The 12,673-nt window shown below is 34.3% G+C and overlaps 1 protein-coding gene across 16 annotated transcripts; it reads left to right on the forward strand.

The window, feature by feature from the left end:
- Positions 1 to 2,904: 2,904 nt before the first annotated feature.
- LOC101216971 (pentatricopeptide repeat-containing protein At1g71210, mitochondrial) lies at positions 2,905 to 12,344 on the forward strand. 16 transcript variants are annotated; one of them, XM_031880592.1, is made up of 8 exons: positions 2,921 to 3,382; positions 3,531 to 7,331; positions 7,620 to 9,261; positions 9,584 to 9,683; positions 9,829 to 11,249; positions 11,595 to 11,692; positions 11,773 to 11,894; positions 12,068 to 12,228. In XM_031880592.1, exon 2 carries the CDS (start codon positions 3,725 to 3,727, stop codon positions 6,464 to 6,466), a length of 2,742 nt encoding a protein of 913 aa, XP_031736452.1. In that variant the 5' UTR covers positions 2,921 to 3,382; positions 3,531 to 3,724; the 3' UTR covers positions 6,467 to 7,331; positions 7,620 to 9,261; positions 9,584 to 9,683; positions 9,829 to 11,249; positions 11,595 to 11,692; positions 11,773 to 11,894; positions 12,068 to 12,228. The 16 variants fall into 16 exon arrangements, 14 of the variants coding, with proteins under 14 accessions (XP_031736452.1, XP_031736450.1, XP_031736447.1 ...); XM_031880590.1 differs by having other exon boundaries at positions 7,620 to 7,727; positions 9,222 to 9,261; positions 9,584 to 11,249; XM_031880587.1 differs by having other exon boundaries at positions 7,620 to 9,738; positions 9,829 to 9,950; positions 11,043 to 11,249; positions 12,068 to 12,217.
- The last annotated feature ends 329 nt before the right edge of the window (positions 12,345 to 12,673 follow it).

Genomic DNA, 12,673 nt, shown 5'->3' on the forward strand with positions numbered 1-12,673 from the left:
ATGTTAAGTTAATTGCATGCTTTTGGAAGAATTATATACTCCTCTTTTGCTCTCTTTTATTCCATCAATTATATTACTTTTTATTCTAACTTTGAATTATAATCTTCATTTCTTTTCTCCTAAGTTTGCTTGAATTTGGCCACATACTTTGCTTATATACAACCATAACCATAACACGTGTGATATTCGCGAACTTTTTCAATGTATTGTGTGTATCCTTAAATTAAAAGTTTAGATTTTAATTTTCTATATAAAAATCGTCAAAATAAGCTCTTTGACTTTAAAAATGTTTAATAAATTTGTTTCCTATCGTTGTTTTGATTAAGATCAAGATTAAAGTTACCTAAGTCATCAATAAACGAAATAGTTAGTTTTATACACCGAAAAAAACTTTTTAATGTCTCCACGTAAATAGTTCAAGATCGTTTACAATAGAGTGGAGGAAACTGTATGATGATCTACATCGATTTTGTGTTAATGAGCTTCTCGATGGCGATCAAACTAAAAGTTCAAAGGCAATTGTGCATGGAGCATTGCTACTCTTTTCCATATGTATTATTCTACTTATTGTCTCTCAATTTGTTTTGGAAAGTTGCATCTAGTGGTATAGCAATGGTATATAATCAAGTTCAATAGTATTTAATATAATGGAATTGTTAGGAAGGCCATCCTTGATTGATTTAAATTCCAAAGTGTTTTTCGTGGTAGCTCGAAGATTTGTACATGGTCATACACTCAGATTACCCGTAATTTATAAGAATACTTTTGGTCATGTAGGTTTTTTTTTCCTTTTATGTTTGAAAAATAGCTTCCTTTGTAATTGTTTCCGTTACGTTGTTACCTTTTCGATGGTTTAGGTGGATGTTTGGAAATGATTTTAAAATTGTGAAGAACAAAAATAAATAAAACACTATATGATTCTAAACTTAATTATTATGACGTACCTTAGTAGTTGAGTGTGTATTAATAGTCAAAATATTTTTTTTATTTGAATGTTTATGGTTTTGATATGTTTTAAGATGAGATTTGGATTTTAAAATTGTGTGAAAATACTTTTAAAAAAATTTGGTTTCTATTTTAATTGTGGGAGAAAATTGGTGTAAAATTAAAAAATTGAAAAATTAATAGAAATATGTGAGTATCAACTTGAAAAAAGAAATTAGAATATCTATATAATTTGTTTTAAAATTGATTCTTTTCAAACTTTATAAAACTCCAAACATTTAAAGTTATTTTTGTTAATAGGAATTAATGATTTTTGTTCAAATACGTAAATATGGTATTTTTGAACTTTTATTAAGAGTTCATTGTTTTAAATACAACCCTAACAATTTTAATGATAAGTAATCCTTTGAACAATTTTTTAAATTAGTTAAGGAGTATTATAGAAACTTTTAAAATGTCAAATGACTCTTTGCTAACGTCGAATTTGAGTGAAATTATATAAATATATTCACGCACACGAAAAAGCAGTCTTGCTCTCACTTGTCTTGCTCAAAATCTGTGTTGCTTTCGCTGAAACTTAGCTTTGTTTCTCTCGCTAGTCCCGTCCATCTGGTGTTACTCTTACTCTCTCTCACACACACACTCTCGCTCTCTCAAGCACACACTCCTCTCTCACACACTTTCTCACTAGCTCTCTCTCTTACTCTTCACCACTCTATTTCCACATAAGTTATCGTGTGCAAAGTTGCTCAAGTGGACTTGTCATGTCGAAAAAGGAAAACATAGAGGGAGAAAAAACATGCAGGGAGAACACATAGTAAAAGAAAAGGGCAACACTACAACTTCTTGCGAATGTGACATAAGCACACGAACATTTCACGTTTTTTAAAAATTTGGGTCATTTGTCATTTTGGACCTTCGAAATGAGTCATCTATACATAGACTTTTGTATAGATGAGCCCTTTTCAGAGGTCAAAATGATTCAAATTTGCTCAAAAAATGGTCTTTTACTTACGTCATGAAAGTACCATCTTGCCCTCATATTGTGTGCAACGATTTGAAATTGACGGATTATCGCTTCTAATTCCACCTTTTCTTTCTAGCCTCTTTTTCTAGCTTCTCATTCTAGTTTTAGCTATTTTTTCTAGTTCTTTAGGCAATTTTTTATTTGATATTTTCTCGTTTTAATTTATGTTTGTAATTCAACATCTATAATTTTTTCTCTGTCAAATATTTTCTTTTGTTAAGAGATTTTTCTTGTTCGACCTTTAAACTTATTGTCTCTTCGTCATTATTCATCATACATACAACTTTTCATTCAAAATTTAAAATATATAGAATGAAGAGTTTTTTTTTTTTTTTGAGAAGGAAGAAGAAGAAAAAAAAGCACATGAGATGAACAGCAACAAAAAGAAAAAAATAACAAAGAGAAAAAGAAAAAATAACAAAGAAAAAGACTAAAAAAAGAAGAAGAAAGAACGCAAAGTTAAGTGTAATTAATTACATAGGAAGATGACACTAATAAAACGTTTGAATTCTTTTGCTTTCTAACTTAGGTCATTTTTCATATGACCATTTTAAGGGTTATCTATTTAATTATTCTACCAAAGTATGGGCCTAAAACAAGAGGTTCAAATAAAAAATTTTAACATAAAAAAGTCTATCACTTATATCATATAACACGCTGTAAAATTGTCACTTCAACCTTAAATGTGCGTTTTTCTTTTGTTTTATGTTTATAAATTTTCTTTTCATGTTTATTTTAACATTTCTACCTTTTTTTCAATATGTATTTCTTTAAGCATGAAGTTGCAAACATTTATACGATAAAAGAAATGTAGAGAATTAGTATCGAGTATTGAGTAGCTAGTATCAAATATATACCGTAAAGTGTATAATATAAAGCATAGAGAAAAACAAATTAGTAAATTCATACAATGGTAGGGCAGCAGGGGTCATTTTTCATTAGTCGATCGTTTTGGGTTTGGACCTCCAAAAATTGGAGTCCATGTGTATGAATCACCCACACCCATGACCCACTGTTTCATCTATACAATTGAATCCAAAAACCCTTTTTTTGGGTTATTTTCTCTTCACTGGCGACGGCGATTCCATCGTCTCTCTCGTCATTGCCGACGGCGACGGCCACTGCCTCCGTCATCCTCTCTTCAGCTTACCCGTCTGCCATTCGCCCTTCCCTTTGCTCAAAGATTTCTCACTCACTCATTCTCTCTTCAGTTAGATCAGTTTGCCGAAGCTTAGAACACAAGGGTTTTCATGAGGTATAAGAACTGAGAAGGAAAAGGGGATTAATCCCAACAAACCCCACAAAGATCCTAACCAACCCGATTTGGGTTTTCTCAATTCGACTGAGAAACCCAGTTCCGGTAATCTCCATCTTCACTCATGCTCAGATTTTCCCTCTCCCCACTTACTGGTAAGGCTGAGGTTCTAATTTTGATGTGTTCATTTTGTATTCACTTCCTTACACATTCTCTTTTATTTATTTATTTATTTATTTGGGTTATGCTATCAAGTGGTTTATGAAGTTAATTTTGGCAGTGAGGCATTTTTTTTTTGAACAGGTTTTCGGTTCCTTCTGCAATGAAGTTGAAATTGATGTGAAGTGAGTTAGATATGAATTCTAGGAGTTACATCTCAGGTTTCGTTGTAGAACTGGCCAGCTTAATGAAAGGGACGATATGAAATACTTATTTGCCTGGAGGGTATTGTTTTCTCAATTTTACTGGAGAGATATGATTAAGTCGTGTAATTAACCATGCTTTTGCTACATCGTGTTGCTAGAGTTAAATCTAAAACAAAAAATGGAATTTTTGTTTCCTCGTTTAAGGACATCTTCAATGATGCTCTTGTATCTGCCTCACTTTGTCCCAATTTACATTCTGTTTCGTCTGCTGCTGGAACTAGTGGTAATGGAAACAGGGATATTCCTAGGTTTTTCCCTTGGAAAATTGCTTCAACCTTATCAGCTGGTGCAGATGGGATGATTACCAAGGAAGTAGCGTCGTCCTTTAAGGAGTGGTTCAAATCTGGAAGCAACCCTTTGTATGGTAAAATCTTCCAAATCCTCCGTGGGGCTAGAGATGACCAAGAAATACCATATCGTCCTTCCGCTGCTGATCTTGCTCTTTCAAGGCTTGGCCTTCGCCTCAATGAGTCATTTGTGTTAGATGTCCTCCGTTTTGGCTCCAAGGATGTTCTGTCTTGCCTCAAGTTCTTTGACTGGGCTGGACGCCAGGAAAGGTTCTTCCATACACGTGCCACATTCAATGCCATCCTTAAGATTCTCTCCAAGGCCAAGCTCGTTTCCCTCATGTTTGATTTCCTTGAAAACTGTGTGCAACATAAACTTTACCACATGCCTTGTTTTTACAATATTTTGGTTATGGGTTATGCCGCTGCTGGTAAACCCATTTTTGCTCTTCATCTGTTTGGTAAAATGCGCTTTCAAGGCCTTGATCTTGATCCTTTTTCCTACCATGTTCTTTTGAATTCTCTTGTTGAGGAAAATTGCTTTGATGCAGTGAATGTTATTATCAAGCAGATCACCTTGAGGGGATTTGTGAATGAGATCACACATTATTTGATGCTAAAAAGTTTCTGCAAGCAGAATCAGTTGGATGAGGCAGAAACATTCTTGCATGACTTGGTAGATAGTGGGAAAAAACTGAATGGGCGTATGTTGGATTTACTTGTTGGTGCATTTTGCCAAAGTGGAAACTTTGAGCGGGCATGGAAGTTGGTAGAATGGTTTAGAGACTTACAGATAGTTTCAATGGAGCATGTGTATGGTGTGTGGATTACAGAACTTATTAGGGCTGGAAAGTTGGAGAGTGCTCTACAGTTCTTAAATAGCAGCAAGTTAGATGGACGTTACATTCCTGATGTCTTTCGTTATAATATGTTGATTCATAGACTTCTAAGAGAAAACCGGCTTCAGGAGGTGTTTGACTTGCTTACGGAGATGATGGATCAGCATATTTCCCCTGATAAAGTTACAATGGATGCTGCCATGTGTTTCCTTTGCAAAGCTGGGATGGTGGAAGTTGCACTTGAATTATACAACTCCAACTTTGAATTTGGGATTTCCCCCAATACTATGGCATATAACTATTTGATCAATGCTTTATGTCGGGATGGAAGCACCGATGAAGCATACCGCATCTTGAAATGCTCCATATATGAAGGTTACTTTCCAGGAAAAAAAACATTTTCTATACTTGCAAGTGCTTTGTGTCGAGAGGGAAAGCTCGATAAGATGAAGGAGTTGGTTATTTTTGCCTTAGAGAGGAACTGTATGCCTAATGATTCCACATATGACAAGTTTATATATGCTTTATGTAGGGCTAGGAGAGTTGAAGATGGATACCTGATTCATTGTGAACTTAATAGAATAAATGTAGTAGCCACAAGGAGTACTTACTTTGTTTTGATAGAAGGTTTTATCAAGTCAGGAAGGGGTGATATTGCTGCAAGACTACTAATTGAGATGCTGGAAAAGGGTCACAATCCACCTAGGGGTCTATTTAGATCTGTCATTCTCTGTCTTATTGAAATGGAGAATATGGAAAAGCAATTCTTTAACTTGCTTGAGTTACAGTTATCTTGTCAAGAACCCAATTCTGAGGTGTACAATAACTTCATTTATGCAGCTGGACGTGCAAAAAAGCCTGAGCTTGCAAATGAAGTATACCATATGATGTTGAGAAATGGAATCCAACCAAATTTGAGTTCTGACATTCTTTTGCTAAGGGGGTACTTATATAGTGAGCGCATTTCTGATGCTTTGATTTTCTTAAGTAATTTGTCTCAGACAAGAACTATTGGGAGGAAAATCTCCAACGTCGTGGTTGTTGGTCTATGCAAAGCTAACAAGACTAATCTTGCATTTGATTTTTGGAAGCACCTGAGAGATAAGGGTACAGTACCTAGTATTGAATGCTACGAGGAACTGGCTAAGCATTTCTGTCAAAACGAAAGATATGATGCGGTGGTAAATCTTTTAAACGATCTTGATAAAGTTGGGCGTCCACTTACATCCTTTCTTGGTAATGTACTCCTATATAGTTCATTGAAGACTCAAAAGCTCTATAAAGCCTGGGTTAACTCAAGAGTGGGACAGGTGGAGACTTCTCAAAGTTCTATGCTTGGCCTGCTAATTAAGGCATTTTCTGGCCATATTAGAGTAAGCCAGTCTATTAAGAACCTGGAAGAAGCGATTGCCAAGTGCTTCCCACTTGATATCTATACGTACAATCTATTATTGAGGACGTTAATCACAAGTGACATGGAACGAGCATTTGAATTGTTTGATCGATTGTGTGAGAAAGGGTATGTGCCAAATAAGTGGACTTATGATATATTGGTTCATGGTCTTTTCAAGCAAGGGAGGACGGTAGAGGCTAAGAGATTGTTGGAAATAATGCATAAAAAAGGGTTCAGTCTGACAGAGTGTACCCAAGCACTTATTTTATCCAACAGTGTTCACATGAGGTCGTGATCTACATAAATTTTTGCCCTTTGTGCTCCTTCCTCAAAATATTATTTTATTTCGTCCAATGAAGAGTGGGAAACCCTGAAGATTTTGTCCAGCAAAGCATCAATGCATTTCTTGGCCTAATATTTCATGGAACAAGTGGTGTAGAAGATTGTTTAGTCAAAGAGATAGTGGTTTCCAATCCAACCATTTCTACAGTTCGAAATAATTCTTCTTATTTTAAATTATAATGATTTGTTGTAATTTTGAATTAGAGTCCTCATCTAAATTTTTGTAAGCTGTTTGCAAGATGAGTAACAAGTCACATGATACCAATATAATGCTTCGTCAATGCATTTGAAGGAATCCCAGAATATTTGGAACTATACTTCTCTTTATGCTGGCAAAGTGCATTCGTTATTTATTTATTAAATTTTCCAATGTTCTCGAGGAAAAAAAAACTGAAAAATAGCATGTAAAATTCTAGATAAAAAATGTAAGGAAACATAATAAGTGGGAAGTTTCAGAAGACTTCAAAAATCTTTGAATCTTTTTTTTCCTTTCTTTTTCTCTTTTTTTTTTTAAAAAAGAAAATTTCTTTTAATGTTTTTTCATGATGAAGTAACGAAAATTTCTTTTTGTGTGTGTGCACGTGCGTGGGGGAGAGGGGGATGGTGGATTGCTACTTCAAGGATTCAAATTCATTGTGTTTACTCATAATGCTAGCAATGAATCAATTCAGTATGTTTACTTATGGATGCTCATTGACAGTTACTTAGTCAGGAGACTCAGGACTATCAATTGAGCTCTCTTAGCATAGACTGCGTTTAACACTCAGTCTGTCTGTGCTCGATGGTCTTTTGTTGCAGCTGATGACATGGTTGTTCTGGTAATCTTCTTCTTACCTTCCAGCTAATTTTAGTATTCCACTTTTTGCACTTATTTGAGTTATTGGATTTCTCTCATGATTTTTGTTTTGGGTGATTTATTGGAAGATACAATTGACCACACATTCATATTTTGTCCCAACTATCCTTTAATTCAACTTGATCATGGTTTTTGACTTACTTTTAATTCTTGCGATTGTTTATTTTCATTAAGGACATTTTCTTCTGAAAGAGTGGGTACATCAAGGCATTTCTCTTTAATGTCTTTATTGATTCTTTGTTGGGTGCAGGAGGCAAGTACAGTTTTTTGACAACATTGGTGGTTAAAAGCATCGTTGGCCTTGGCTCTGCTTTCCAAGTTTATACCATTTATTTTCTTTTAAATAATGGTTTGATGGGTAATTTATGGCTCAACCAACTCCCACTTTGGAGTTTTTTCTCCAGTTGATACAGAACGTGGAATATTGTTGTTTTTCTGTTGTTTGGGGAGTCCTCTGTGGGGAGAAGGACATTTTGCTTTTGGTGTCCTAATCCATCGAGGGTTTTTGTTAGGATACCTCCTAACAAGAATCAGTATATTTCATATATTGAGAATTAATGAAGAGCTACAATATTATCCAAGTTTATGGTACTTGGGACCCCTCTCTTGAGAATATTACTCGAGGCCTAACTACTCAACAACCCCCATCTTCCTCACCAACCTCTTATTTATAACCACTACTCTTGGTAACCGGCTAATTATCTAATTACCCTTATATCCCTAATCCTATACTAATCTTGGTATCTAACAGTCCTTTTTCCTTCATCTGCTAAACACCTCTCCTTTGAGAAAATAGAAATTTCCAAGAAGATGAAGCTTTAGTTTGGCCTGGTGCGCAAAAGCACCTTGGACAGAGTGCCTAAGTAGATGCCTGATTTGGTGGGATTCTGGTGTTGCAATCTTTTGCAGAATGTAATCAGAGGACCTGGATCATTTTTTTTTGGTGTGCAACTTTTTCTATGTGGCATGACTTGTTTCTTTGATGAGTTTGGTGTGAGTAGGCTGGACATAGTGATTGTAGAGAGATGATCGAGAAGTTCCTTTCTCCACCTTCCCTTTAGGCGAATACATTGGAAATATTTGGTTCTTTCAATGTTTATATTCTTTGGCCAAACTAAATCTTTATATGGGTGTATTTGCTGTTTTATATATAATTTTCTTTTTCACTCATTTTCAAAATTTGTATGCGTTAAGTTTCTTGTTAGAAAAGGGAAGTTATAGCAATACCAACAGATTGAAACATGCACTTGCCAGTTTGAGTCTGAAGAAGTCTTGAGTAATGTTGAAGCTAAAGATAAAATATGCAGTGCTGTACAACATAACTCTAAATTTCTGAAAAATGTGAACAAGAGTGTCTAAATCATCTTAATGTCCAGGAGATACATTACGATGCAAAGCAGTGGCAATATCCCAGCTGAAGGCCGCTGCAATAAGATGGTTTTGTGTAGTTATAACTATACCAAGAGTTTTTTTGTTCCTCATCTTTGTGAAAGATATTCTGAATTTGTTTTGTTCTAGAGCCTTTGTGATTCTTGCCTAATCAGGCATTCAATCATGTGCCTCTTGAATCTGGAACAAGCAGGGAGGTTTTCTTTAGAGCGTTCCTCCCTACCACCTCCCTCTCTCTATCTCTCTCACACACACACGGAAGGTACTTTTCATTGAAGAAATGAAAAGAGATTAATCTTGAAGTGGAAGACAAAAGAAAGACAAGAGATTAATGTTTGGGTGGAGGCTTTTACATATTTTTATATCCTTATGAGGCTATGTTATCTATTATTTGATGGCAATTTTTTATTCCAATTGCTTTTGTTTGGGTTGGAGTTTAATTGACGTGGGTTGTTTCTTTTAGGAGATCGATTCATTATGATTTCCAGCAGCTTCTTTTGGAGGTTCGTCAAGCATCTATGAAGTGTTTGGAGCATTTCTTAAGGCTATGTTTCATCAGTTGTAGGTTTTGCTGTCAAAGTATCTCCAGCCGGGTTTTTGGGTTGAAAGTTTGTGTGGTGTTATATTTCTAAGTCTTCAGTATTTTTTTCTTTTCAAGTCTTTTGTTTGTAATGATTTCCTTTATTTTTAATGGCTAATTTTCTGTTTGGATTATAGAATCTTTAGTGCTATTGTTGTTTTCTTTTATTTCTGTTTCAACTTTCGTTGTAATTTTGAGTGTTAGTCTCTGTTCATTATATCAATGAAAGGTTGTCTTTCCTTCAGGAAAAAAAAGACAAAACAAAAGAAAGACAACACATTGGAAATCCTACATGTCAGACAGATCGAGATTGCTCCTTCGAACATGGATTGACAATTGATGGATGTATTCTTTTAGAATTGTTTTATGTATGCGTAATTGCATATAATAACTGTTAATTGTATGTGTATTTTTCATGGTCAGTTTATGCTGGTGTGATTGTGCATCTCTTGGTTATTTTGATGAATCTAACCAGTAATTTTAATTGAAGGGATGGACGTATGTGAACGGTTTCCACAGAGCCACTCGTTCAGCACCAACGTAGGAACTCGTCATGAATTTGCAGTAGATGTGGCTTCTGTTCAAGCAGAACTTTTTGCCTCACATGCCAAGGTGAGTAGGCCACTTTTACAAATTACTTTCCTGATGCCAGAGGTTTGTCACAATAGAGTTGCTCTCAAAGGATTGGTCTATGACTTAAACAAAAATATAGGTTTAACTTCCCCACATTATAAATAGATGATGTGTAGAAATGCCTCATGGTAGAGTTTCTTTATTTCCTTTCGGATAGAGTCTCCTTGAAGATTGCAAATATAATGATTTTTTTGTAAAATCAAGTCATTGTAACATGCAGCGTTTAAAGTACTATAGTTCAACAAACCGAATTTGAGCGGTTAAGGCATTTATCTTAGGAGTTAATCTCTCTGCTCTCTTGCTCAAGCAATGTTTTCTTTCCAAGTTTTGGTTTCTGATCTTTTTAGAAACAGGCTCAAGAAAAGTCCAACAAATGCTTTTCAATGAGCCCAAAAGAATATCATTCAATATTGTATGAATAAAGAGATCAATCAAGCCCTAGACTAAGACCCCTAGTTAGGGAAGTATTGGGATTATTAGTATGGTTATCAGTAGTGGCATACTACTAGTAATTAGGTTGTGAGTTTGTTAGGACTTTTAGTTGTAAATAGAGGGAGTGAGTTGGGAGCAAAGGTGTGAAGTTTTTGGTAGTAATTTGTACATCGTAGTTTCTTAAATGATATGGCAATATATATTTCTATCCTTTTTGTTCTTTACTTTTCTTGGGAGCTCTTGTTAGGTGGAAACCTAACATACTAACAAGTGCAAGTGCAGTATAAAAAGTTGTCAAAGAAGAATACTTTGTTGACAGCGCGGCAGTAATTTTCATGCCATAGAGGAAAAAGCTATATAGATCAATATAGCCAAAGAACCAACCTTGAAACCTTGGTTGGGAATCTTAGGCCTTTAAATTCTTAAATTTATTGAAATTTAACTTTTAACTTTTGATAATCTACTAACCATAAGAATATGATTTATAGTCAGTATTATGTTGGTAATTCGTTAGCTAATTCATGCTCACCAATCATAAGAAAATGGTTTAGAAAAAAATTTAAAACATAAAAAAACTCAAGGTAAAAAACTCCCAAGAGTTTTCTATGATTGTAGTTACTTGCACTTGTGATTGTGTAGTTAGTATCTCTACATTTTCCATTGTGTTCCAACTGCTGTGCTGAATAATGATGAGGACTCAACACTTGGCAATTTCTGTTCAAACTAAGAATGCACACTTGGAGGCTGTTGATTTGTTCATGTCGTTTCACTTTCAAGACCCCTTCCTCACATGGGATGCCTTGTGCAATGCTCTTCTTGACTATCCTTGAGGACTTCCATTGTCAGGTGACTATCTATCCTATCTATCAATAAATGATATAGGATTAGAATTAAAAAATGGTTTCCTCCTCTATGTTGGAAGATTTAAAATAGAAAGAGGAAAGAAGGTTAGCCTTTTCCTTACCCTTTCTCATTAAAAAAGAAATGAACTAAGTTGACCTTTACTCACGAATATAAAAAAAATGTCTATAGAAGCGAGGGTGAAAAGATTACTTATCGCTTTAGTAATACTAGCATTGAGCATGAAGTTGGAAGATGAATAGAAACTTCCATATTCTTGCTTCTTTTATGTTGTTGAAAGTCATTCCTTGCGTCAAGTTGATTGAAATGAGTTCAACTTTTTTATTGCAGCCAAGACAGAAAAAGCAGTAACCACGAACGCTATAATTTTAGTGGCCAAATGTTTCATCTATCTTTTAAAGGGATTAACTCAAGATTTTGGAAGATAAGTATGTATTTATATTTTAGACAGTCTTAAACCTCAGTTTAAGATCTAAAATGTTTCTATCACGTTCGTTCTATTGAAAAGGTTGGCTGTTTCGTAAAGACGAACAAGATATCACACAATTATTATCTTAAAGATCGATGGTTCAATTTCTCACCTACATAAATTCGAATCAAGTTTTTTCAATCTTCAAAGTTTTTTAGAAGGTAACAATTTTGTTCTTTGTCATTTTCATTATTAGAATTTTAGTTTAATAATATGTGCGGGTGGAGATTTAAATCTTCAATCCTTTGGTTTATTTGATACAATGTTTTGTTGAGTTATGTTTATAACTTATTCTTTAGTTGACGAAGAAATGTGCATTAATGTTTTGGCGCAGGTATGCATTGGAGTTGGGAACTGGGAAGTTGGCTATTTGATGACAAAAAAAATGTGTGTTTGTATTGTATCTAACAAGTTTTTAGCTTAGAAAAATGTATTATACACTTTTGACTTTGTATCTAATACCAATCTTTATTAGATACGACTATATTAAATTTAGAATTTATGAGTCGTATTAAAATATAGAAACTAAAATATAAATTTAAAAAATAGTTGTTATATTATCATTAGGTTGACAGTTGAGACATCGGTATACGTGCAATTACATTATTTAAGCATTTGTTGAAATTCTTCTCAACTTGTAGAGCCATCAGGGTTTAATGCTTATGGGCACTTCTAAAATAGAATACAATCAGCTACACCCCACATTATATATATCATTCATTAATCTTCAACATACATATATACGAGTCCATATGCTTTGTTTTTCTTTTTTTAAATTTGGCTGCATATCTAACATGCACATTTTTTCTCTTATTTATGTTGGCACGATGGCAGGTGGTTGTGAGTTGTATCGGAAAACATAAATTTGAATTCATATGATTGAATAAATAAAGCTAAGATATTAAATTACTCTTTTATATTTGATAGACCACAATAGACC

This window comes from Cucumis sativus, chromosome 2 (assembly GCF_000004075.3).
Source record: "Cucumis sativus cultivar 9930 chromosome 2, Cucumber_9930_V3, whole genome shotgun sequence".
Taxonomy (NCBI): Eukaryota; Viridiplantae; Streptophyta; class Magnoliopsida; order Cucurbitales; family Cucurbitaceae; genus Cucumis; species Cucumis sativus.